This window comes from Microtus oregoni, unplaced genomic scaffold (genome assembly GCF_018167655.1).
Source record: "Microtus oregoni isolate MIOR12 unplaced genomic scaffold, Mior012 000004F_ref0000308, whole genome shotgun sequence".
In the NCBI taxonomy this organism is placed as follows: Eukaryota; Metazoa; Chordata; class Mammalia; order Rodentia; family Cricetidae; genus Microtus; species Microtus oregoni.
Window position 1 is genome coordinate 17,946,916 of NW_024543063.1, and position 25,202 is coordinate 17,972,117.

The window sequence follows — 25,202 nt, forward strand, 5'->3', positions numbered from 1 at the left end:
TATAGGGGTGTTAGAGGGCTGGGGTCTCACTTTCAATCAAACACACTCCAGTTTGCCAAACTGAATGCCATTCTAATCTACTAAAAGGAGAAGCTGGCTCCAGAAAGAGAGCAATAACAATTTGAACACTCGCTTCAAAATATTCCCGTTCCCTTTGTTTCCATTGTACAAACCTAAGGTCATTTTGACATGGCCTCTAGGCCGCCATCTTGCCTAGAAGCCTGACAAACTACCCAGTTAAGATGTTCCTTCTGGCTCATATGATGTCATAGTCACCCTAAGGCCTGAGGTGTCATATCTTTCCTACTTAGCTTTTCATGATAAATACACTCAGCTACCTGGGTCTATTTACTCCCAAATAACTTTAAATGTGGATTTACTTATTTATGTGTGCATTGACTCTCATATCTGAATGCATAAACCTATTCACTTTAAATACTTTCTGATGTAAATCTGAAACTAAGTCAATGAAAAATCTTTAAAGAGAAACTGCCAGTTGGGGGTACAAACATTTATAACCCCAACACTGAGGAAACTGAGGTAGGAGGATCATGTTTAAGGCCAGCCTAGGCTACCTAGTAAGATCTTGTCTCAAAAACATATTCTTTGAAAAGAGAATGTTTTCAGCTAGTGTTACTGGACTCAGTGTTACCTGGAGAAGAACAGAAGATCATGGCTCCTGGTTCCGACTGAGCGACTGAGTGTGTGACTTTGTGTACATCTCTCTGGCTTCTGTTGTAAGACTCAGATGTCATGACTAACAGGAAAGTATCCTGTGTTAAAATCCAGTGTGGGGGCTGGAAAGGTGGCTCAGTGGTTAAGAGCACTGGCTACTCTTCCAGAGATCCTGACTTCAATTCCCAGCAACCATATGGTGGCTCACAACCATCCATAATTTGATCTGATTCCCTCTTCTGGCATGCAGACAGAACACTGTATAAATAATAAATAAATAAATTTAAAATAAAACAAAATAAAACCCAGTGTGGCCATGACTTACCATCATGGCCATCGACTCAGGCATCACTGTTACACAACAGGACTGATACGGAACCTACTACATGCTAGGGTCATGTGAAGACCTAGACTGGGCAGATCAGTGCTGTGTCTGCTGCAGATGCTGGTGTATCTGTTCCTACTGCTACAGAACAGCCTGCTATTGGTCAAAGCAAGTATATTATATGTCCATGTCCTGATTCTAACTGTATCCATTCCTTTTGTGGCTCAGGCTTAGCCAGACGCCTGTAGCTATTCTTCCTGCCCACCTGCTGATGCCGAATTCAGCAGCTGCTGGACGGATGCTGTGATGTCTGTGGGCCCCTTCTTCAGCCCATGATTTCTGGGGCTTCTCAAAAGGAGGAGTTTTTTGCTGGGTCCTCAGACTCTACAGTGCCGCCCTCTATCTTACTTCTTAGTCAAGTTGTTGATGTATCCAGCTCTGATTTAAAACAACCTGGCAGACTCTGTGACGTGCCAAATGTTCGGTGGCTTTCTCTGGTTGGTTGCAGGTGGTTTGGGTCCTGCCAGGATGTTTCCAAGACTTTCTGCGTCCCCAGAAAACCTCCCTCTATCCAGGCTTACCAGGATATTTGAACAGGAATGGGTTGGTGACCTTTATTGTTTATAAGATCAAGAGCGATGATAAACGAAGTAAAACTGGGAAAGGTTCCAATCCTGTACTTGCCTGTGGCTGTCTCTAACCACTCCCTGAGTCCATTCACAATGACTCATCTCTCTGCTAAACTTGGGCAAGCTGGGTTGGATGGGAACATGGCACACCACTGTATACTTGGCTAAGTACCATTGACAACGTAGTATCCATAAATGTGTCTGAGGTATACCACTCCCTGTGGGTCCTACTTTTTGTGTCCCCTGAGGAAGTCCTTTGTAGGCATCAGGCTCCACCAGAACCTCACTGGGCTGCCCTCCTTAGGAAGCCTGAAGTATAAGGAACACTCTGTGTGGCCATAGGGTTGGTTGGTCATCAGGATGTAGGTGATAACTCAGATTCTGATAGTCAATATATTTGCTAAATGGTAAAATAAATAAATAGTGAAAGAAAAGTTTTCCATGAAAAGGGCTAGCCCCAGTTCTTCTGTGTATTATTTACATGTTTATAGGCTGGGGAACTTTCTCCAGAACTGTATTTCTAGGCATTTTTTTCTTACCTGGCCTGATTTTAAAATGTGATGATTAGATTGCTGGTCCAGGGAAAACAAAATTTAGACTAGCAATTATGTACAATAAACCCCATTCACTGCTATGACATCAAATCAGTTTATTCTGGCAGAGTCTTGGCTACTCAGGAGCCATCACAAGAGAAAAATCACCGGTTCAAGCTGGACCACTAGTAATTTAGAGACTACCTTGTGCTGAAAAATCAAATAAACAAAGGTTAGTTGTAGAATGCCTACTTGGCTCTAAATTTAATCCATAGTAAAAAGACATACAGAGAGATAGAGATAGATAGATAGATAGATAGATAGATAGATAACTCATAGGGTGGGAGAGAGAGAGAGAGAGAGAGAGAGAGAGAGAGTAGCATTCATCTGAACATGATCTAGTCTTATTTTCTCTTTTCCTCTGCAGTACCCTTTTGTTTTGGGCCTGACGATGGCTGTGGTGTTCTCAACGTTGGTGTGTCTCAGCAGACTCTACACCGGGATGCACACGGTCCTGGTAAGGCTGTGGTGACAGGCCTCATGACTGAACTGCATTTGGTCTGAGTGTCTGTGTGTTATTAAGCAGCTTACTTAAGCTTAGCTCATGGGTTGTATAGCTAGAATCCAAGCTACTCAGGAATCTGAGCCAGGAGGATCCCAAGGTCTATGGAACGGAGGAATGCTATCTCAGAGTGAAAAGTAAAAAGGGTGCTGGAGCTTGCAGTGTCCTGCAGGCTTGTTAGATGGGGCAATGGGGGGATGAAGAAATGCAAGACTCTGAAATGACAGACAACCCTAGAGAAAGCTGGGATCAGGTGAGCTGTGCTCATCCTGATGGAGGCCCCTACTATACTCAGCACGTTTATCCTGTGCCCACAAGGAAGAAGAATTAGTCTCAGTGGGGCATCTCTGGAAGGGACCAGTTTTACTAGGTGAGGTTGGGGAGCTTTAGTTTCTTGTTTCTACACACACTGTCAACATCGCAGGAAGGCTTTGCAGTTTCCATGGGTCTAAGGCATTGGGGTCCCTGACTTGGCCGTGCCAACAACACACATTCACCAGTTCCTAGTACTGCAAAATCAAAAATCAATCAACCATTATGGAAAGTCTCAGAAAGAGGGAAGGGGAGGAAAGGAAGGGAAGGGAAAGCAGACTAGGAAAGGAAGTAGTAAGACATGGCAGAACACACCTACATTCTCAGCACTTGGGTGATAGAGACAGGAGCTTGAGGTTAGTCGTAGATATATAGTGAGTTCCAGGTGGGCCTGGGGTACATGAGGTTCTGTTTGGAAACAAAACAAAACGTTTTAAAATAATGCCACCTGGGTAAAATATATAGTTACTGGAAGTTGTCACTTTTAGTAAGACAGACTATCTTACTGAAATAACTGAAGGAAGGAAGTATTTTTTTTTTTTTGCCTCATGATTTGGAAGAGCACATTCTACTTCAGCAGGGGAGACAGGAGATTCATGGAGGCAGAGGTGTGTGGATGGGACCCCTCTACCCCACTCCACCCCAACATAGCAGGAGTCAGAGAGAGGCTAGGCAAGAAGCAGGTTCAGAAATGAACCCTTACGGCTCTCTCTTCAGCAACCCAAACCCCATCTTCTAAGAGGCTGCACAACTTTGGAAAATAGCGGCTCTAGCCTAAGACTAAGTCTTAAGCACATGAGCCGATGGCGGATGTTCCATATTCAAGCCATAGTATGGTACTAGATTCAGACATTGGAGACAGTCCATGGGCAGCCATGGCTCAGGCAGTTTCTTTTTGTTTTCTTTTTTTTTATTATTTTTTTATTGATTAAAGATTTCTGTCTCCTCCCCGCCATTGCCTCCCATTTCCCTCCCCCTTCCCCAGTAAACTCCCCCTCTCTCATCAGCCCAAAGAGCAGTCAGGGACTGTGGGGAGTCCAAGGACCTCCCACCTCTATCCAGGTCTAGGCTAGGCTCCCACACAGCTAGTACGTGCAGTAGGATCAAAACCCAGTCCCATTGTTCTTGAGTTCTCAGTAGTCCTCATTGTCCACTATGTTCAGCGAGTCAGGTTTTATCCCATGCTTTTTCAGACCCAGGCCAGCTGGCCTTGGTGAGTTCCCGATAGAACATCCCCATTGTCTCAGTGTGTGGGTGCACCCCTCGCCGACCTGAGTTCCTTGCTCGTGGCTCTCTCTCCTTCTGCTCCTGATTTGGACCTTGGGGTTTCAGTCTGGTGCTCCAATGTGGGACTCTCTCTGTCTCCTTTCATCGCCTGATGAAGGCTAATATCCAGGAGGGTGACTATATGTTTTTCTTTGGGTTCACCTTCTTATTTAGCTTCTCTAGGATCACTAATTATAGGCTCAATGTCCTTTATTTATGGCTAGAAACCAATTATGAGTGAGTACATCACATGTTCATCTTTTTGAGTCTGGCTTACCTCACTCAGGATAGTGTTTTCTATTTCTGTCCATTTGCATGCAAACTTCAAGAAGTCATTGTTTTTTACTGCTGAGTAGTACTCTAATATGTATATATTCCATACTTTCTTCATCCATTCTTCCATTGAAGGGCATCTAGGTTGTTTTCAGGTTCTAGCTATTACAAACAATGCTGCTATGAACATAGCTGAGCATATACTTTTGTTGTATGATAGGGCATCTCTTGGGTATATTCCCAAGAGTGGTATTGCTGGGTCCAAAGGTAGGTTGATCCCGAATTTCCTGAGAAACCGCCACACTGCTTTCCAGAGTGGTTGCACAAGTTTGCATTCCCACCAGCAATGAATGAGTGTACCCCAAAGGCTATCATTGGTGTTTTTTATTTTAGCCATTCTGACAGGTGTTAAGATGGTATCTTAAAGTTGTCTTGATTTGCATTTCCCTGATCGCTAAGGAAGGTGAGCATGACCTTAAGTGTCTTTTGTCAGGCAGTTTCTTATCAAGTTGGTTTACCACAGGCACAGCAACCAGGGCAGAGTAATCATCCAAGCTCAAGGATATGAGAGAATTCTCATTGGTCTCACATAGGTGTTCAGCGAGTGTACAAGGGTCCCCATTGTCCTCTGCTAGTCAGAAAGGTTGAAGTCATAGCTTCCTCTCTTTTTATGCAAGTCTAGGTTAAAGAGGGTGTTGGAATCAGAGAGTTTCCATGTTCCTTTAGAGGTCAACCCACCCTTCTACCATGTTACAGATTCCCCCGCCCCAGGGTTGCCATAGTTAGTATGGTAACAGGTCCTTGGGTATTCAGGGCCCAATGCTCATCCAGCCAGAGAGCGGCAGAGCATCGAGCATAGCCTTGGTTTGCTACAGGGCCACCATTTCCCTTTCCACTCTGTATAAGAAAGACACCTTTGAAAAGAAATGAGCCTTTGATTGCTGTATTCATCTTGTGAAACTTCAAGATGACGTTAGCCAAAGGCCTGGTCAAGGAAGGCCATCTTCCCAGGCCCAATTGAGTTTCTTCCTGGTGACAGGAATGAGTTATCCTGTCACAGTGGAAGGATGGATCATCGTGGGAGAATGTAAGGGGGGGGGGGCACATGAAAGCAACTGGAAGCATCAGGGGAGGCAGGGAAGGTGTAAAATTAAATGCATAGGAAGCTGGGATGAGGCTCAAACAGTGAAATGCTTGCCTGGCATGCACTAAGCCCTTCTTTCCATCACCAGTACTGAATAAACGTAGGCATGGCGGTACACAACTGCCGTCCCAGAACATGGAAGGCAGAGGCAGAAGGATCAGGAGTTCAGGGTCGTCTTCAGTTCCATAGCAAGTCAGAGGCCATCCTGGGCCACAGGAGATGGTGTTACTGCAGTACTTTAAAATTAAAATCAAGACAGCAGTTTCCACAGTAAACAAAGTAAGGTATAAATGAAGGAATCTGCCCCTGCTAATCCAGCCCCCAAGCAGTTTACGGTTTGAGTAAAAGGGAGCCCAGATGTGAGAAATACCAAAGAAGCAGTTAAGAGTCAGTGTTCTTCCACCTATCAAGATACCATTCCTGCTCCTCTGTCCCAGCATCTGCTGGCTTCTGAGATGCAGGGGAGGGGAGCTGAGCATTCTCAATTCGCCACACTGCTTCTCCACATGACAAAGACGTTCTCTGCAAATCCCTGCCTAGACCTCAGTGTGGTACCACACAAGCCTCTCCTGGGTGTTTTGGCATTTCTTTTATCTGGTGCTACTTTTTTAATTTCCATAGGTTTCCATTTTGAAGAAAAAAAATTGATCTCAGGTTAAAATTAAAACCAAAGAAAACACAGGAATGCGGCGCTCCAGACACACAGAGAGAAAACACGCAAATCCATTTTAGTGAAGCCCAGTTACTTTTTTTCCCCCTCTTTTCTTTTTAAGTGGCTTTTGGAGACAGAGAAGCAGATATTTGCGGGAAGATTGATTGGGCCGCTCATTTAGATGCAAGGGATGGGTTGCAGCCATTCTTTGGGAAGGAGCTCTCCAGAAGAGAATGGAGTGAGGGACCAACACAACTCCTGTTCTTCCCTGGTCTTCTCCCGCTGTTGGGCCCCACTGGCTTTCTTCTGCCTCACGAAGACCTTGGCTCAGGCCCAGAATGCGTCAGGCTACAGCACTAGAGCTGAGCTCGGGGCACTGTGAGTCATGACACCCTGGCAGCAAAGGGAAGAGTTTGCAGAGTGGGACGGTGGAAAATTCTAGGTTACTGTAGTTCTTTTCAGCAGCAGTTCTGATGGGCGTCAGGCTGGGAACAAGATCTAGGGGATTAGGGATATTGAGGGGAGCAAAGGCACCCACTCTCCTGGGTCTCTGAGTCTACTGAAGGAGGCAGATATACACACTGGTGATAACTTGTCACAGATGCTATAATTAGCAAGGCACAGCCGGACGGAGCCAACTAAGATAATATGGTCTCTTTCCAGGACCCCTCGAAACGATCGATAGGAAGCAACACTGACAGTATCCCCACTCTTGCTGCTTCTTGCAACCCTACAGGAACCCTTCCCCTTTTTATTCTCTGACAGTTTCACACACATGGATGACACATTTTAGTTGTTTTCACCTCTATCCCTCCTCTCACTCCCTCCAACTGAAACCCTGCTTGTCCCCAAGAAGTCCCCCACTTATTTCCATGTATTTCATGTGTTTCGCTCTGGATCTAATTAGAGCTCCTTGCCCAGGGTAGAAGGTTATCTCCTTCTACCGGACAACTTACCAGTGGCTACACCACTGAAGAAACGGACTTCTGCTCAGCCAGCAACCATTCACAGCCAATAATCCCTCCGGAGACGTGCGGTTTCCTGGGTCCCTCCATAATCCCATGGAAATCTTAAAAATACCTCTGGACCTACGCCCACAGTCATAGCAGCATTCGTCACAATAGAAAAAGAAAAAGGAAGAATGTAGAAGCAGCCTGTGTCTACGGGTGAATGAATGGATAAACAAAATGTAGTCTATACCTACAGTGGGATATCGTTCAGCTTTATATAAGCAGGGAGCTATTGATTCGTGCTGAGTCCTAAGTGTCAGAGGTATCGCGTTAAGTGAAAGAAGCGAGTAACAGAAGGGCAAATATCGTACAATTCCACTTTCCTGGAGAACTCCGAGTAGCCGTTTTAAAAGGCACAAAAGTCCACTATAGTTGTTGCCTGGAACTGGGTAGGGGGGCATAGAATTTATTTTCTGAACATAGAAGATCAATTTTTGTCTAAGAAAAGTTCTGAAGATGCATGCTAAGCAAGGTTGCACAACAGTGTTAGACTTGATTCCACTTTAAACTGGTGAAGATAGTGACATTTATATGATGTGTGTCTAAAGTAAAATTAAAAGTTTTACTTGGGAGCTGGGAAGATGGGTTGGTGGGTAAAAATGCTTGCCACACAAGAATGATGACCTGGGAAACCCTTGAACTCAGAACCCATGAAAAACCTGATATAGCAATCCCAGAATTCCTATGGGGAGATAGGAGAGAGATGGAGACTCCCTGGAAACCCACAGACTATCTACCCTGGTGTAGGTAGCAAAAAAACCAAGTGACTCTCAAACAAGATGGAAAGCAAGGACTGATACCCAGGTTGTCCTGTAACCTTCACATGTGTACACACTAATATTCTCACACACATGAATACACACACGCGCACACACATACACACATGCACACGCACACATGCATCTTGCTTAGAGCATGGGTCCTGAGCTGTACAAGCAGCTCCCTGGTTTATTTTAATTCAAAGTTGAGAGGCACTGAATGGATCAAGGATGATCATACCTGGTGTGGGGTGGACACGCACCTAAACAGGATCAGTTGTAAGATGAAGAGGAGGTGGAGACAGCCACAATGCTCAGGGCATATGAATGTGTCCTTGAGGTGACTACTGATTTATATTAATGGTCATTGGCACAGAAATGGGAAGAGTGACTTCCCCGGCAGAACCTCTTTCTTGTCAGTTTTGAACACCTTTGTCCAGGGCAAGGTTTTCTTGACAAGCCTTAGTTAGACTCTTAGACCCAAATAAAACACAGAGGATGGTAAACCTGCTTAGCTATGGCACCATCCTTGCCAAACCAGCTCTGGCCTTGTCTCGGGGAAGGACCTCCCGATTACCAATATACCCATAAAAGAAACATAGGCAAAACCCTAGCCCTTTCCTCCCACGCCTCTGCCATCCAAGTAGTCACCATGACGAGTCACACGTGTGACTCCTAAATGTGTCCTCGCACCACCTTCGGGATATTATTCATGATTACCTGTTCCGTGCACAGTGAAATTGCTCTCCGCTGCTGGGTGTGCACGGTGACACAACTCCATCGAGGTTGGGCAGCTAGATGATGCATTCAGGGGCCTTTGGAGATGTCAGTAATGTCAGCCCAAACATGGACATAAGACTCAGGGCCACCACCGACATCCACAGGGGCCTTTGGAGATGTCAGCACTGTCAGCCCAAACATGGACATAAAACTCAGGGCCACCACCGACATCCACAGGGGCCTTTGTCAGCAATGTCAGCCCAAACATGGACATAAGACTCAGGGCCACCACTGACATCCTTGACTGGTTAATGGTGCCATATCCAGAGCCATCCTACCTCTAGGTTCACCATTCAAGAGAAAACAACAAATCGGGGTCCCTTCTTGCTTAAGGCAGTTTGTAGAGTTCTTCATTTCCCATTTGCTGCAGTGAAAAGCATCTGAAATGATGCACTGACTTGCAGAATCCTTGTTTTTTCTTGGTGTTTAATTTCATGTTTGAAGAATAAACCAGTTCTAGCCAATTTGAGGCAAGTCAGGAGGGAGGGGAAAGAAGAAGAGAGAAGAGGAGGAGAGAGGAAGTAGCTTGAAGAAACTGGACTAGTTTATAGATAGCTAGTTCACACAGCTCAACATCAAGGACTGGAAGCAGGCGGCAGTGAGGAAGCTGGCTGCCTTTACCACATCACCGTTGGTGTATCCTACCTCCCACCAGCTCTCAGATCAAAACCTGGGTGAATGTATATGAGACTTTGTTTGGACCTGATATTTGGCTTTGGGATGGGGTTCAAATGCAAGGATGGAATCTTGGGAGTCATTCCTGCGGGCTGCAAAGGGGTGCCCTGAGAACAGAGACTGGAATGTACCCAGTGAGGTCAAACATCCACTGGTCACCATCGGCCTGGTCAGGAATGTAAATAGCAGATACCAGTTCAACCCCAGCTAAGCCTAAAGGAAAATGCATTGGCTTTTGTAACCATGGTAAAAGGAGGCACTAGTGGTGATTGGAAGGGAAAGGTCTGATGTCTGGACCTTCCTTCCCAAAGCTCTTTCTCCTTTCAGCTCATCTCTGCACAGAGAATTTACCCTTTTTGGCTGGTCAGCTCTTGCCCTCTGGCTGTTCTTTAACCTGAAGCCAGAGCCTGAGAACTCTGGGCTTAGATTGCCTCACTTCCTCTCAGGAAAGGAAGCCTGTGATGAGAGTTTCGAGAAACATCGTATTGGACGGTGACTCCCTCTGCTGCATCAGCAGGCCAGGGGCTGTCTGGGATTATGCCATCCGGCTTAGGAGCCAGCCTGTTTAGTCAGAACCAGAACTGGGAGGGTCAGGGTGAGAGCCGTCACGCCTAAGCAGGAGCATTCTCCCAAGTAAAGCGCTCTCAGTTATGGGGAGACGATAACAAAGTCCAGTGCGTCATTTTTCCTGCTCTGTCAAGGACTCAACAATTAGAGCCAGCACCGTGTCTGTACTTGTGCAGAAGGCTGGCCACACTGTACTATTTGTGATGTCCTGAATGATGCAACTGCAAAGGACCAGTTTTAAATCCATTGAGTGATGAAGCAACATCCCAACGTATTAACTGTAAAATTAGCCTGACGTGTTTGTTGCTAGGCTAGCGGACATGAGAACTGTGAACAAATGGCAGACAGTCCCTTATTTTGTTTTCAAATAATCGAAATGCTTCTTTTTTTTTATTGTCTCCAAATTGTTTGATCTGTGGGTAATTATTTAGAGATTTGGTTTAATTTTCTTACTTCTCTCCACCCACCCCCCAAGTGATGTTTTAGTTTTGGTTGACGTTTGGAGGATGTTGAAAAGGATTGTCAAATATTAAATTATCTGCAGACTATAGGAGCTGTGTTCTGGCTCTGGTCGACAGTATTCCGGGTATGTTTTTCATGTTGTTTGAAACCAGTTATAAAAAGGAAAGAACTTATTTTAAAGTGCCTCATTTAATACTAGGAAAGACCCAATTGCAAGAGAAATCACGCCCTACCCAGCCCAACTTTCTGGTAGACTTGGGTAAGTCTGTTTTTGAGATAAAGAGGGGACTTTAGTTGCCTTTTTGAGCCCCTGTCACCATGTTATTAGGTCTATTGTCTCTCTTTGCCCTGGGGGCAAATATTTTTTTATCCTTTTGTCAAAATAGAGAATTATTTCTGGTTTCAAAAGCAGTAAGTGTTCACGGTACTTCAACCTCTGCTGTTTATAAAGTGTGGGGTTGTTTTCTTCTTTCTTTAAGACAAAAGCACTCAGTGTTATTCAGTAACCAGGAGTCCAGACAGCCGTTGTTGGGGACAATAAGGTAAACTGAAGGCATTTGATCAGAGAAACGAAAGTCAGGGCTTAGCTCAATATCGGGCAAGAACTGTGATATGCAATCCCAATACCAAACATAGACAAATTCTTTTTTTTTTAACTTTGCTTTTTCAATGCTGATCCCATAGCCAGCTGTTTTCTGCCCTGTACATGTGGGATGAACAAGGTCTAAGAAATGCTTGGCCCTAGGAAAAAGCTGAGCAAAAAGCCCAGGGCGGAAGGCTGGGAATAAGGCTCCCTGTCATGGCAGGACTGCAACTGGACTCCCAGAGCAGGCCTAAGGATGCCGAGACAAACCTCTGAGGTAACTATTGGGAAACATGCAGTTCGTAGCTGTGAGAAGGCCACAGGTGCTTCTTAAACCCAGCATTTCCTGTAGGTCATACTGAAAACATCTCCAGTTTCCCCAAATAAAATTTAAAGGGCCATGTTCAGGGACAGAGCATGGATTGGGACCTAGCATTTCTGCATGGTGTGTCTGAATGTTAGGTGAGTCCAGTCCTGGGAAAAGAAGTAAGAAGAAGGGATTGGCTGAAGTTCTCACAGGAGCAGGCTTCCTAGTGTGGGTTTTCTTTAAGCGGGCACGCCCTTTCAGACTGTGTTGCAGAGTCCCTGGAGGATGGGGCTTCGCTTAAGCCCATGTCCCTCTCCAATGGAAGCAGCACGGTCCTTGAGTTTTGTAAAGTTAACTTTTTAAAAACGAGTTTGGCTTTTCCTTTATTGACATAATTGAAATAAAAAGCTCTTACGGCCGAATTTGTACCATTAGTCATTGCTTGCTTGCCACACTGGAGGGATGAAATGATGAAATACAAGGACCGGGTACAGTTCTTCAATGAACTTCAGAAGCCTGAAATAAGGTCTGTTTCTGAGTCACATCAGATCTGAAAGCAAACGGTCTCCTTTGTCTTCTGAGGCAGCGGTTCACCATCCTTCTGCCCCAAACTGAGCTCGGACAGTGCTGGGATTACAGGCTTCAGCCATCACATCCAGCTTGAGGACAAATGTCAGTACCGTGGCCACCATTTCAGAGGACAGACATTCCTCAGAGGAATCTCAAATGGCTCGAGGCTTTAAAGAAATGATTTGTTATTGATTATTGATGTGTTGGGGAGGTGGATGTGCACGTAAAGGGTACCAAGGTCAACGGGTCCCCTGGAGCTGGAGCTGGAGATGGGTCCCCTGGAGCTGGAGCTGGGTCCCCTGGAGCTGGAGCTGGGTCCCCTGGAGCTGGAGATGGGTCCCCTGGAGCTGGAGCTGGAGCTGGAGATGGGTCCCCTGGAACTGGAGATGGGTCCCCTGGAGCTGGAGATGGGTCCCCTGGAGTTGGAGCTGGAGATGAGTCCCCTGGTGCTGGAGATGGGTCCCCTGGAGCTGGAGATGGGTCCCCTGGAGCTGGAGATGGGTCCCCTGGAGATGGGTCCCCTGGAGCTGGAGATGGGTCCCCTGGAGCTGGAGATGGGTCCCCTGGAGCTGGAGCTGGGTCCCCTGGAGCTGGAGATGGATCCCCTGGAGTTGGAGCTGGAGATGAGTCCCCTGGTGCTGGAGATGGGTCCCCTGGAGCTGGAGATGGGTCCCCTGGAGCTGGAGATGGGTCCCCTGGAGCTGGAGATGGGTCCCCTGGAGCTGGAGTTACATGTGGTTGTGAGCCACCTGGCACAGGTGCTAGGAACTTAGCTTGGGTCCCATGAAAGAGGAGTACAGACATGAATGCTGAGTGACCTACTCAGTCCCAGTGTGTGTGTGTGTGTGTGTGTGTGTGTGTGTGTGTGTGTGCGCGTGTGCCTGTGGGCCCAGAGGCCCAAAAAGGGCCCAGCATTTCCTGGAGCTAGAGTTATATATAGGTGGTTATGAGTCACCTAGCATAAGTCCCAAAAACCCAACTTGGGTCTTTTGAAAGAGCAACAAGCTCCCTAAACTGCTGAGCCATCCTCCAGCCCCTCAAATGTTAACGATCAGAAGTTCAACACCATGAAGGCAAAACTGCACACCTTTAATCCCAGCACTCCAGAGGCGGAAGCAGGCAGATCTCTGTGAGTTAGAAGCCAGTCAGAGCTACATAGTGAGACTACCTCAAGGCGAAGGAAAAAGAGTGAGACCCCTTTGGTCTGCCTCAGCAGGATGCTTCCCATGTTCTTCCTGGCACTGCAAAGCCACTTGGAAAATGGATTAGCATAGCCATGAAACAAAGGCTAGCTTACCAGTTAGCAGGAACCGACAGTTCCCCCAAAAGAAATGTAAATAATCAATGAATATTGTAACCTCATTTGTATCTTCAGGGGTGTTTAAGAAGTGATAAAAGAGGGGCTAGAGAGATGGCTCAGCAGCAGAGCCACTGAACCTGCATCTTGTTAGGAGGAGGTGCAAACTGTGGTCTAAGTGTGTGCTTGGATACAGTCAGTCTCTATGGCCCATTAAACTATGAGTCCTTTGAGGACAACAATCTCATTTTCTTTACTTTTCCACGCCATCACCTCCCACCCTAGTTCCCAGCAGGATTCCTGGCTCTCAGTAAATGTTCACTGGATTGTCACCAGTATTAACAGATTACCATCTGTTAATCTATTTTTTTCCATCAATTTCTTTGCAATTTATTGAATCAGACTGAAAAAGATTCAGCTATCGGTCCAAGTTTATCTGATCACCAACTACTTTTTTCTTTAGCATTGTTTTGTTTTGTTTGTGGGAATAATCTTTATCCTATAAAAATATAAAATAGAAAGTGTCATACAATAGCAAATACTGTGTCAGCAAGGGTGCTTGTATCTGTGCCTCTAAATCTCTAAGAGTAGAGGGTGGCAGGCTTAGTGACCTTAGAGTGGAGAAATTATCATCATGAGAATTTAAGCTATATGGGAGACCAATTCTCTCTCTCTCTCTCTCTCTCTCTCTCTCTCTCTCTCTCTCTCTCGTGTGTATACACAGATGACAAGGGAGAGCACTGAATGTTCTGCTCTATTGATATCTACATCATACCCTTAAGACAGAGTCCTAACTGCACCTGGAGTTGGGTGGAGCAAGCCCCCAGCGATCCTCCTGCCTCCACCATTTTATGTGTGTGCTAGGACTGCTCTCAGGTTCTTGTGCTAGGATAGCCCTTTACCCAGTGAGACAGCTCCCCAAAACCAATTTGTGGGAGAGAAGGGCACCTTAGAAGAGGACCTCACAACATGGGCACGCCTCATTTAATTGGTGGGATGACAACGCTGCCAGGAACGGAGAGGGAAGATCTGTGTTCCCTGGTGAACTTAAAAATGTCATGACCACAGGCCCTGCTACCTGGACCTTGGATGAGAGTGTGTAAGCAATAGCGAGAGATTAAAGAGAAGGTTAGCATCATGTGCATAGAATAAGAGACGTGGAGTCTAATCCTAGGAACCCTCACTTTTGTGGTTCAGAAGAGAAAGAAAAATTTTATAAACCATTTTATGGATGCATCATATAAGGAGATCAAATTATATTTGCACAACTCAGGGAACTTCTAGCGAAGAAAGCATGCTTTACTGCATGTAAACACAGCTGGTATTAAGATGCAGCATCGTCAGAAGTCCCCTGTCAGCCTCAACTCTGCATCTCCCTAGAGGCACTGCTCCCCAGATCACCAGCACCGTGCCCTGGTTCAATGTCACGTAACATTGGTGGCGCTGCCTGCCCGCATTGGTGCCTTCCACTCCCCGTTATGTCTGTGAAGTCTTCCCTCTTATTGCATTTGCTTTGTGGCCATCAGCAGCATGCATTAGTAATGGGACTTTTGAGATCAGGTCTGGTTGTATTACCCAGCCTGGCATCAAACTCTTAGGCGCAAGCAATCTTCACATGCCACCGTGTCCAGCAGCGTTTGCTGTTACGTAATATTCAACGATGTGAATATGCTCCACTGTCCATTCTTTATTGATGAACATTTGGGGTGTTTCCAGGGAGACAGTTACAAACAGTGCTACTTTGAACTTTCCTTCCAAGCCTTTTAGCGCAGACAGATAGATGCATTTTATCTGAGTCTGGATGCAAGAATACAATGTATCTCATAAGCTGTGCAAGGCTGGCCATTGTGTGGTGTTGGTTCACAGCCTCAGCAAGCATATGGCATGTCCCTGCCTCCTCTGTCTCCTTCATCTTAGTCATTCCAGTGAGATGTCTCAGTCTCTCATGTGATTTTGGTTTCTCTGAATGATGATTTTTGACCCGTTTATATGTTTATTTATATGAGATATTTTTCTTTGTGAGGTCCTAGTTCCTTTACCCCATTTAGCTGGATCACTTGTCCTTTTATTAGTACTATCAATACATGCTAGTTAAATATATTAGAAATTTTTTCCTACTTTGTAACTTGCTTTCTTGATCCTTATGTTGACATTTTTGGTGAAGAGAGGTTTGAAATTTCAGTGGAGTCCAATTTACGCAACTTTTTAACTGATGGTTACAATTCTGTGTCCTAAGATATTTTTGCACATCTCAAGTCACAAAATATTATTTGTAAAGATTTAACCATTTTACTTTGCTTATTTATTTCTGTACTCCATTTGTAATAGATCTTGTGACATTCCTTCTATATGAATACATAGTCCACTCTAGTCCACTCTGCAGTTAGATGCATGTCCTTTACACACTTATGGGAGGATCACCATCATCATGGGTCAGGTGGCTCTTTTATTCTCTCTGTCATCATTATACTCTATGCTCTTTCCCATTGCTCTAGCTCGCTATCTTCTTGCTGAGTCTACTGTCCTGTAAGTATTGATGGCAGGTGGTGGAGACCCAATAGCCCTCATCCTTGCTCCTCTTGGCTCTTTGTATTTTCATATTAACTTTACACTAAGCATAGCTTAATATTTCGTCCACTGCTGGGCTCTTACTGAGATGAAGTGGGGTGTGCATAACGTCTTGAGGGAAGTGGCTCCTTGCACTGCTGGGCATTCCTGCCTGTGGACATACTCAGATCTTTACTTTTTCTCAGGATCATTGTTGTTTCTGGGTAGAAATGTTACATATCATATATTGTATGACATATCAGATGTGTTTAGAAATATTGCAGCATCTGCTAGACGTTGTTCTAAGCCAACAGTTTTCAACCTGTGGGTCCTGACCCCTTTGGAGGGTGCATATCAGATAGCCTACATATCAGATACTTACATTATGACTCATAACAGTAGCAATTTAGTTATGAAGTAGTAACAAATGAATGGTCGGGGGTCACCACGATATGAAGGGTATTAAAAGGTCAAAGATGAGAACCGCTGTTCTAAGTACCCTACATGAATTAGCTACCCCATAGCATAGTTCGCAGCAACCTTGTGAGGGAGGTCTTGGCTTTACTCCATTTTTCCAAAGGATGAGAAGTTAAATAAACTAATCAGAACTCTCTGTGATTGAGATGTCCGGCCTCACCACAGACACAGCATGGTCATATTTACGTCTTCTCCACACTCTGCAAAGCAGGATGCCAGGAGTCTGGTTCTCAGATGGCAGGAGAACCGCACAGTACTCCCCTGGGGGATCTATTGCTTAGGGACCCAGCATCCAGGGCACAAACCAACGTTCCCCAGGAGCATGAACAAGGGACAACAGTATACTTCCTTTTCCTCTGGGTGTGAACAGTCATGGCACCGAGACCACCAGGAATTCAGATTCCCCTTTGACCTTGGTGTGAACCAGTATCACTATATCCGAATTTCATTTTCAGAGATTGCTGTAATTTAAAACAAAACAAAACAAAACAAAACAAAAAAAAAAACAGCACAAGAGAGAAAGACACCATGTGATTCACATGGGGCGGGGGTTCTTATTGGGGTCAAGGGAATGGGAAAAGGGGAGGAAAGGAGTGGGGAGATCTGCCGCTGGTGACAGGAGCAGGAGGAGAGAGAGAGAAACAGACAGTAAGGGGGAAATATTAAAAGGGAAAGGGAACGTAGTGAATGTGCACAGGAGGTGCTCTCAGTGGCTGCAGCTGAGGACCCCAAGGGCAGGCCAGTACAGATGCCTGAATGCTGAAAAAGAAGACCAGATCATTTTCCAGCACATTCCGAAGCTTTCATTCTCAAGTGTGTTTCAAAAAAAAAAAAAAAAAAGAAAAGAAAAGAAAAGAAAGTGGGAGGCCCCTCCATGCCACGTAAATGTGACCCCATAATGGCTTCTGTAATTTAGCAAGTTAAGACAGACTCGGTCACTCACCGCTGTGACCCTTGTCCCATAGCATCATTTGAGAGTTCGTCGGAAATGCAGTCTCGGGTCCCACCTGGACCTACATTATCAGAAGCTGCATTCAAGGGCTTCCCTGTGGGGCTCTACATAAGCTGCAGTTTGGAAAGCGGTCCCCACACACCCCCAGACAAGGCAGTGCAATGCCGATGACACAAACCTGCACGGGCCTGTTGGACGCTTACATCACATGGAACATGATTCTGCTCTGTTCTCTGGTTACTCTGAGGCCCTGCTGCCCACCCAGGCTTGAGAAAGATCACCGGAGAGTTTGACAGTGTCTTTTGTGTCTCGGGGCAGATTGTCCTTCCTCGTACCTGCCATTCTTGTGAGCTCCTTAGCTGTTGTTGGAGATGATGTTAAAACCTGCCTGGAAACATGTCTGAGCTGCTGTCATAATCCTCCACCCTGCCAAGTCCTGCCATTCATCACAGCGTCACTGTTCATACACGTGGGAATTCGGGGTGGGGAGGTTGGTATGGTTCATAAGGAAAGACTGGTCGGACTCGCTAGACTCTGTGGAGACCAGAGCAGCAAGTGATGACTTCCTAAATCTGGCTAGGTACAGGCCAAGTTTAGAAATGGCCACTGTACCCCAGTATCTTCCTAGTTAATACTGATTTCATAGAAATCTATAAAAATGCCTGATTATATAATTACCGTAAGAAACATAATGCCTGCGTTACTTTTTAGTGTCCCCAAACCACTTAAAGACCACATACAGGGGCTGGAGACATGACCCAGAAGGGAAAGTACCTCCTATGCAAGCATGGGGTCCTGAATTTGCATTCCCTGGTACATACATTTAAGCCAGGAGCAGAAGTACACACCCTGACCCCAGTGCTGATGAGGCAGAGAGAGCAGGATCCCAAAGGTTGAGTGGCCAGCTGGTTTAGGCTGAAGCAGCAGGACTGGGGTCAGTGAGACTCCTTGGCTTTAAAATTCAAGCGAGAGGCCTGGAGGCATGGCACAGTCATCAAGAGTGAGCACTGCCCTTGCAGAGAATCCAGGCTGGGTTCCCGGCATCCATGTTGGTTGGTCCACAACCACCTGTAATTCCAGCTTCAGGAATTTAACAGCCTCTTCTGGTTTCTGTGAGCACCCACATGCATGCAAACACACACACACACACACACACACACGTAATAAAAAAATAATATATCACGAAAATAAATTCAAATAAATTCTTTAATATGAGACACATAATCATCAGAGATAGTTTTACTTACAAGTATTTCAGTCATCTGAATAGCATCAAATATTTAACTGCTTAACAGAACATTTTTTAAAGCCTTTTCAAGTTATATGTTTTCCAAATACAAAGTTCACATGGCCGAAGTTTGTTCTAACATTTATTTATTTTTATTTTATGTGTAGACTCTGGTTTGCATGTATGCACGTGCACCATGTGTGTGCCTGGTGCTCAGAGTCTAGAGGAGAGGGCATCAGGCCTCCTGAGACAAGAGTTGCAGATGGTTGTGAGCCACCATGTGGATGCTGGGAACTGAACCCGGGTCCTCTGCAAGAACAGCCAGTGCTCGTAATGGCTGAGCCATCTTACCAGCCCTGGGCCAAAGATTTTATTGAATTAATTGAATAATGAGTATGGCAGTAAGTTTTAATGAAGAAATCACTAGACCTCGGAAGTGTGATAAGGAAGTACATTAAGGCTGCTGGGCTATATATGAAATGGGGTCTATATCCTATAGGGTCACAAAAACAGCAAGTCTACTCTTTGGCGGAATCATTTTTTAATTATTTTTTGTCTTTTATTGAAAATACGTTTCTTTCTCACATAATATATCCTCTCCTCCCAGTTCACCTCTACTTCCCTCCCATCTAGATCCACCCCTTTCTGTCTCTCATTAGAAAATAGACAGGCTTCTAAGGAATAATAATAAAATATAATAAGAGAAAATAAAAACTAACACACTGGGATAGGACAAAACAACCAGAAGGAAAAGAGCCAAGAAAAGGCACAAGAAACAGATATAGACAGAGAGAACCACTCGTTTACATATTCAGGAATCCCGTAAAAACACTAAACTGGAAGCCATAGTATATACACAAAGGAAGAGAGGGTAAAAAGAGAGAATATACATATAAATAAAAAATCAGATGAAATTTAAAATGGGGGGGAGCCCTGATACAACATTATGGGCAAGTAACCCCCAAATATGCTGTGTGGTTCTTTTTCTGCTGGGCATCGACTGCTGGGCATGCAGCCTACCCTTAAGAACAGTTTATTTCCCTTGGAGAAGACTAAATTTTCATTTGCAAGTGGTTATTAATTGCAGGCTGTTTCTGGGGTAGAGATGGGGGCATGTGTCCACCTCTCCTTTCAGCTCTGGGATCCCATGTAGTGCATCCCGTGCAAGCCCTGTGCACGCTGCCTTAGTCTCTGTGAGTTCATATGTGCACTGATCCTGTTGATTTAGAGACCGTTGTTCCTCTGGTGTCCTCCATCCCTCTGGCTCTTACACTCTTTCTGCCTCTTTCTGCAGGGTCCCCTGGGCCCTGAGGAGAGGGATTTGATAAAGACATCTGATTTGGGGCTGAGTGTTCCAAGGTCTCTCATGCTCTGCATCATATCTGACTGCAGGTCTGTGTATTTTTTCCCATATGCTGCAGGAGGAAGTTTCTCTGATGGTGGCTGAGAATAGACGAGTGTTATTAGGGGTCGTTTTATTGCTACCTTCATTACTATTAACAGTAGTATTTGGTTTTACCCTAGGTTGTCCAACTCTGGTCACCCAAGTGGAGCTCCATCTTGTAGAATGGACCTCAGGTCAAATCAGATATTGGTTGGTTACTCCCACAAGCTTATCTTACAGGGACACCACTGTAGATCAACAGTGACTGGGTCTGTGTCTGGTTGGTTGATGTTTCTCCTTTGGTAGCATGCAGAGGGCTTTCTGTTCCAAAGACACTAGCATGCAAGGGTGAAGGCTCTATGTAGGCACCGGCTTGACTCCTCCGTGTTCAGTGAGCTGTGTAGGTGTTGTCTTCAGCCATGAGGTCTTGCCCTCAGTTTGTAGAGAGCAACCTACAGTCTTGGCAAGAGCTTAAGTTGCTTGGGGGTTCCCATGGAATCCTTGTTTGACAACTCAGATGTAACCACTCATGGGACTGGATACTTTATTTGGTTACAAGAGCTATCCACCTGGGACTCTGTCTCACCCATTACTTGGCAACTTCATTTACATTGGTTTCATATACGTATATATCTTAGTAAGCTTCTACTGTTAGGTTTCCATACTCCTCCTCCAATGGCCCTCAATTTTTGTTGTCTCTCCCTGTGTCCCCTCCCTTGCCCTCGCTCTTCCCTTCCCCCCCCCACCACTTAATCTGCCCATTTCATTCATTCACAGCTATCTGTTCTATTTCCCTTTCTCAGGGAGCTCTCTCTGCCCCTCCTAGTCCCTTGTTCTATTCCTAACCCCTATGGTTCTACGAATTGTAACTTGGTTATCATTAACAGCTAATATCTATAGCAAATACATACCATATTTGTCTTTCTGGGTCTGGGTTACCTCACTGGGGATGATCTTTCTAGTCCTATCCATTACTTGTGAATTTCATGATTTCATTATTTTAATGGCCAGATAATATTCCATCAGCTAAATATACCATATTTTCTTTATCCAGGCAAAATCATTTTCAGGAAACAAAAATCCCATTTGTCTTTTAATAGGACAAAACCCAGCCAGGTAATGTATATTTCAGGGAAGATTCTGAGGATATTAGCATGAGCAAATTTAATGTGATTGGCAATTTTGTTGATTATCTTTTGAGATAACATGTTTGGTATATAAAATATACTTGCCTTCCGGCTCCTGATTGATCTCAGTTTATTTTATTTTTTTTTGAGGGTGCTGTTGGCCTGAGTGTGGGCACACATGCGTGTGGTGCGCTCATGTGCTTGTTGTGCACGCAGAGTGAGGTCAAAGGTTAACATGGGGTGTTTTCCTTGATTGCTCTTGGTTTTATATACAGAGGTGGGGTCTCTTGCTGAATGCAGAGCTTCCCAGTTCAGCTAATCTAGCCACTTTGGGGACTCCCGGTTTGGGATTGCAGGTGGGTCGCCACACCTGGGTGCTGGGAATCTGACTCCGGTGCTTATGCCCCATTGACCATCTCTTCGTGCGCTTGTTTATCCAAGGCAGAGTCTCACTCTGTCATCCACATCGGCCTGGAACTTGCAATCCTCCTGCCTCAGCCTCCTGCGTACTGGGAGTGATAGGCCACCACACCTGACTTGTCTGGGGACCCTCCTGTGTGACAATTGGAAATAAATACTTTTGAACTTAGACATTCCCTTTTCTCCCCCCCCCCATACAAATGCTAATAACATAACACTCAGGTTTCTGAAATCACTGATATGCATATTCATGAGCCCTGTGGCCTCCTGTTGCTGAGGCAGCTACTGAAGCCTGTCTTCATGAGTCTGAGAAATCAAATTAAACCTTTGCTAGCATAGGAAAGCATATTCCGAGATGTTCAGGAGGAAACAACTGACAGATTTGTAGCAACTGTAATCGAGACAAAGGCCAGGTCTGGCTTGTTCCCTGTCAGGGTAGCGCCTTTCAAAGCATTCATCATATCTTGGCTTTGTCTGGGTGCCTGGCTTCAGCGCGCTCTGTGAGGCCATCAGGGGCAGAGCAGACCCTTGCTTGACATTCTCAGCAGGGGATCTGGCAGAGGGGAAGATGCTAGAGTCAGAGTTCCTGGCCTAAATGCCTCAATAGTCCAGGGACCTGAAAGCATTCTTGGCAAACAATTGTGCGAATGGCTGTCTCTGCCCCTCTTTATAGGCAGATAACTTTGAGCAGTCTCGTACTCCATAGTGTTCTTCAGGGGAGATGCTGGGAGACAGGATGAAAAACTTTCCCAGTAAACCACACATGGGAAGAGGATGGAGGGTCAGAATTCACAAATGTAGATAGTTCTTGAGGGGTAAAGGCAAACTGTGGGAATTTCCAGAGATGTTCACCAAAACGTGAGAGAGTTCTTGCAGTTTGGCCAAGGATAAGAAGGCACAATGGACGTGTTATTAGCCTTCTTCGCTAGACTTTGTCCTGATGTTGTTCTCCTCGTCGGAGTCCTCTGTCAACCTCAGGTTATCTATTTTATTTTATTCTCACTTCTGCACATGGCAGAAAGTTTATGATACTTGTCTTTCTGAATCTGTTGCTTACGGCAGTGACATGGACAACCATTTATTGTCCTGAAATGACACGGTTTCATTCTGCTTTTTTGGCTGGATGAAACTCCACTGTGTGTATATAGATAGATAGATAGATAGATAGATAGATAGATAGAGATACATAATATGCATTTTCTTTATCCATTCATCTGTTGGCAGATGCTTTGGCTGATTTCATAGCTTGGCTATTGTGACGAATCTCTTAAAGAATTTTAGCACAACCGGGAGGTGGTGGCGCACGCCTTTAATCCCAGCACTTGGGAGGCAGAGGCAGGCGGATCTCTGTGAGTTCGAGACCAGCCTGGTCTACAAGAGCTAGTTCCAGGAGAGGCTCCAAAACCACAGAGAAACCCTGTCTCGAAAAACCAAAAAAAAAAAAAAAATACTGAGCTGGGCATAGTGATGCATTCTGTCAAGTCAGCACTCTGGAGGTGGAGGCAGGGGGATTGAGAGTTCAAAGTCACCTTTGACTACATAGCCAAGATCAGGAAGCATTTTCTCTAAACAAATACTATTGTGATAGAAAAAAAGAAAAATGTGTTAATGGCAGAAAATTCAGGAAAATATGGCAGTGGGTCAGTAGAAGGTAGTGTTGAAAGGAGGCTGTTAGTTTGTTTCCTGGTTGCCTGGCAGTGAAATAATCACACAGAAACCACATTATCTAAGTCACTGCTTGGCCCATTAGCTCTAGCTTCTTATTGGCTAACTCTTACATCTGAATTTAACCTATTTCTATTAATCTGTATATTGCCCTGTGGCAGTGGCTTACCCGCTAAAGTTCCGGCGTCTGTCTCCAGTGGGGCTACATGGCTTCTCTCTAACTCCTCCTCCTTTCTCCCAGCATTCAGTTTAGTTTTCCCCACCTACCTCTATTCCCTGCACAGGACCAAGACAGTTTCTTTATTAACCAATGGTAATCACAGCATATAAAGGGGAATCCCACATCAGAGAAGTCATCTATAGTATTCCCACACAGGAAACCCACCCATCCTTTTATTTCCTTCTGATATTTCATCCATGGCAACAAGTGTTTGTATATATGCATGCATGTGTATACATACATATGTGTGTATATATGTATGCAAATACTTAAGATTAGACTGTATTCTCTTCAATGCATCTCACTAGCTGTTAAAGTTGAAGCCATGGGGAGGGAAATGAGATTTTTCAGTAATGTGTCTTTTCAAATGGAAAATGTTCTCCTCTATTATTAAATAAGGAAGCAGTGCATTTGCTCATCACATTCTTTGTGTGAGCCGCATATCATGCTCAATCCATGCCTTTTCAGAGTCTGTGATGCTTGCCCCTTTCTTTACCCAAATTTTGCTTGCTTGTGTTTTCTGATTTTTCTCCAGTGAATCATGTTACCTTTGGTCTTAGTTGCATGAACTCAAATACCCCAACAAGACCCATCTTTAAGAGTAAGCTAATCCTTCCCTCCTTCATTCTTCCTGAGACCTAGTTTCATGTAGTCTAAGCTGTCATTGGACTGATAATGACCTTGAACTTTTGGTCCTCCTGCCTTAAGTGCCCTGTTTTCTGGGATGACAGATATATGTCACTATGTCCTAGGGTGATTCTGTGCTGGTTCTGGGGCTTTCTGTGTGTTAGGCAAGCACTCTCCCAACTGGGCTGTCTCCACAGCACCCTCTGTGATGTGAACTTCACGAACAAGTTTACTGTCTTCATTTTCTTCAAATTCTTTGAGTAGAATCATAGGTTTATGTGTTCCCATCATGTAAGATGCCTTGTAGTTTAATTGTCTTCATGTCTGGAAACATTTTTGAATTTTTTTTGTTTAGGTTTGGTTTTTGTTGTTGATTTGGTTTTTTTGTTTTTGGACCAGTGCTAGGGCCAGCCTGAGCTACAGAATGAGAAGATCCTGTCTAAGGAAGGAAGGAAGGAGGGAAGGAGGGAAGGAAGGAGGGAAGAAGGGAAGGAGGGAAGGAGGGAAGGAAGGAGGGAAGGAAGGAAGGAGGAAAGGAAAGAAGGAAGGAAGGAAGGAAGGAAGGAAGGAGAAAAAAAATTAAGGGCGACACGACAGGGCTCCAAAACCACAGAGAAACCCTGTCTCGAAAAACCAAAAAAAAAAAAAAAAAGAAAACAAATAAAATTTGGGGGCTGAAGAGATGGCCCAGTGGCTAAGAGCACTGACTGCTCTTCTAGAGGACCTGGGTTTAATTCCTAGCACCCGGATGGTAGCTCAAACCTGTCTATAACTCCAGTTGAAGGGGATCTGACACCCTTACACAGACATACATACTATCAAAACACCAACACACATAAAATAAAAGTAAATCATAAAATAAAATTTAGCACATTTGCAGTTCTTCTACTTAGAACTTTTTAAAAAATAATTTTGTTATAAAAAAAATTTACAGCCCCCAGCTTGGAAATCTCACTAGTTATGTCTCAAGAGAGGAAGAAGACTTCATCTTCAGTCATGTTGGCTAAAATTATTTTTGCCTCAAATGCTGGGGATATAGACCAAAATAATTTAGTTTGGGCTGAAGATGAACACAATTAGTTTATAAAGACTATTCCAAGCAGATGCCAGAGACTTTGGTGACTGTCATTGCAAAAGAAAACACAAAGAAATAGGGTAAATTCTATTTCTGGGGT

General features: G+C 44.8%; 1 protein-coding gene across 2 annotated transcripts in view; it reads left to right on the forward strand.

Annotated features, from left to right (window-relative positions):
* Sgpp2 (sphingosine-1-phosphate phosphatase 2) overlaps positions 1–25,202 on the forward strand; it is a 114,149-nt gene that overhangs the window by 84,178 nt on the left and 4,769 nt on the right. For both annotated transcript variants that reach the window (XM_041650496.1, XM_041650497.1), the window contains one exon: positions 2,590–2,679. In XM_041650496.1, the coding sequence (XP_041506430.1) occupies positions 2,590–2,679 (90 nt within the window). The remainder of the gene's footprint in view (positions 1–2,589; positions 2,680–25,202) is intronic.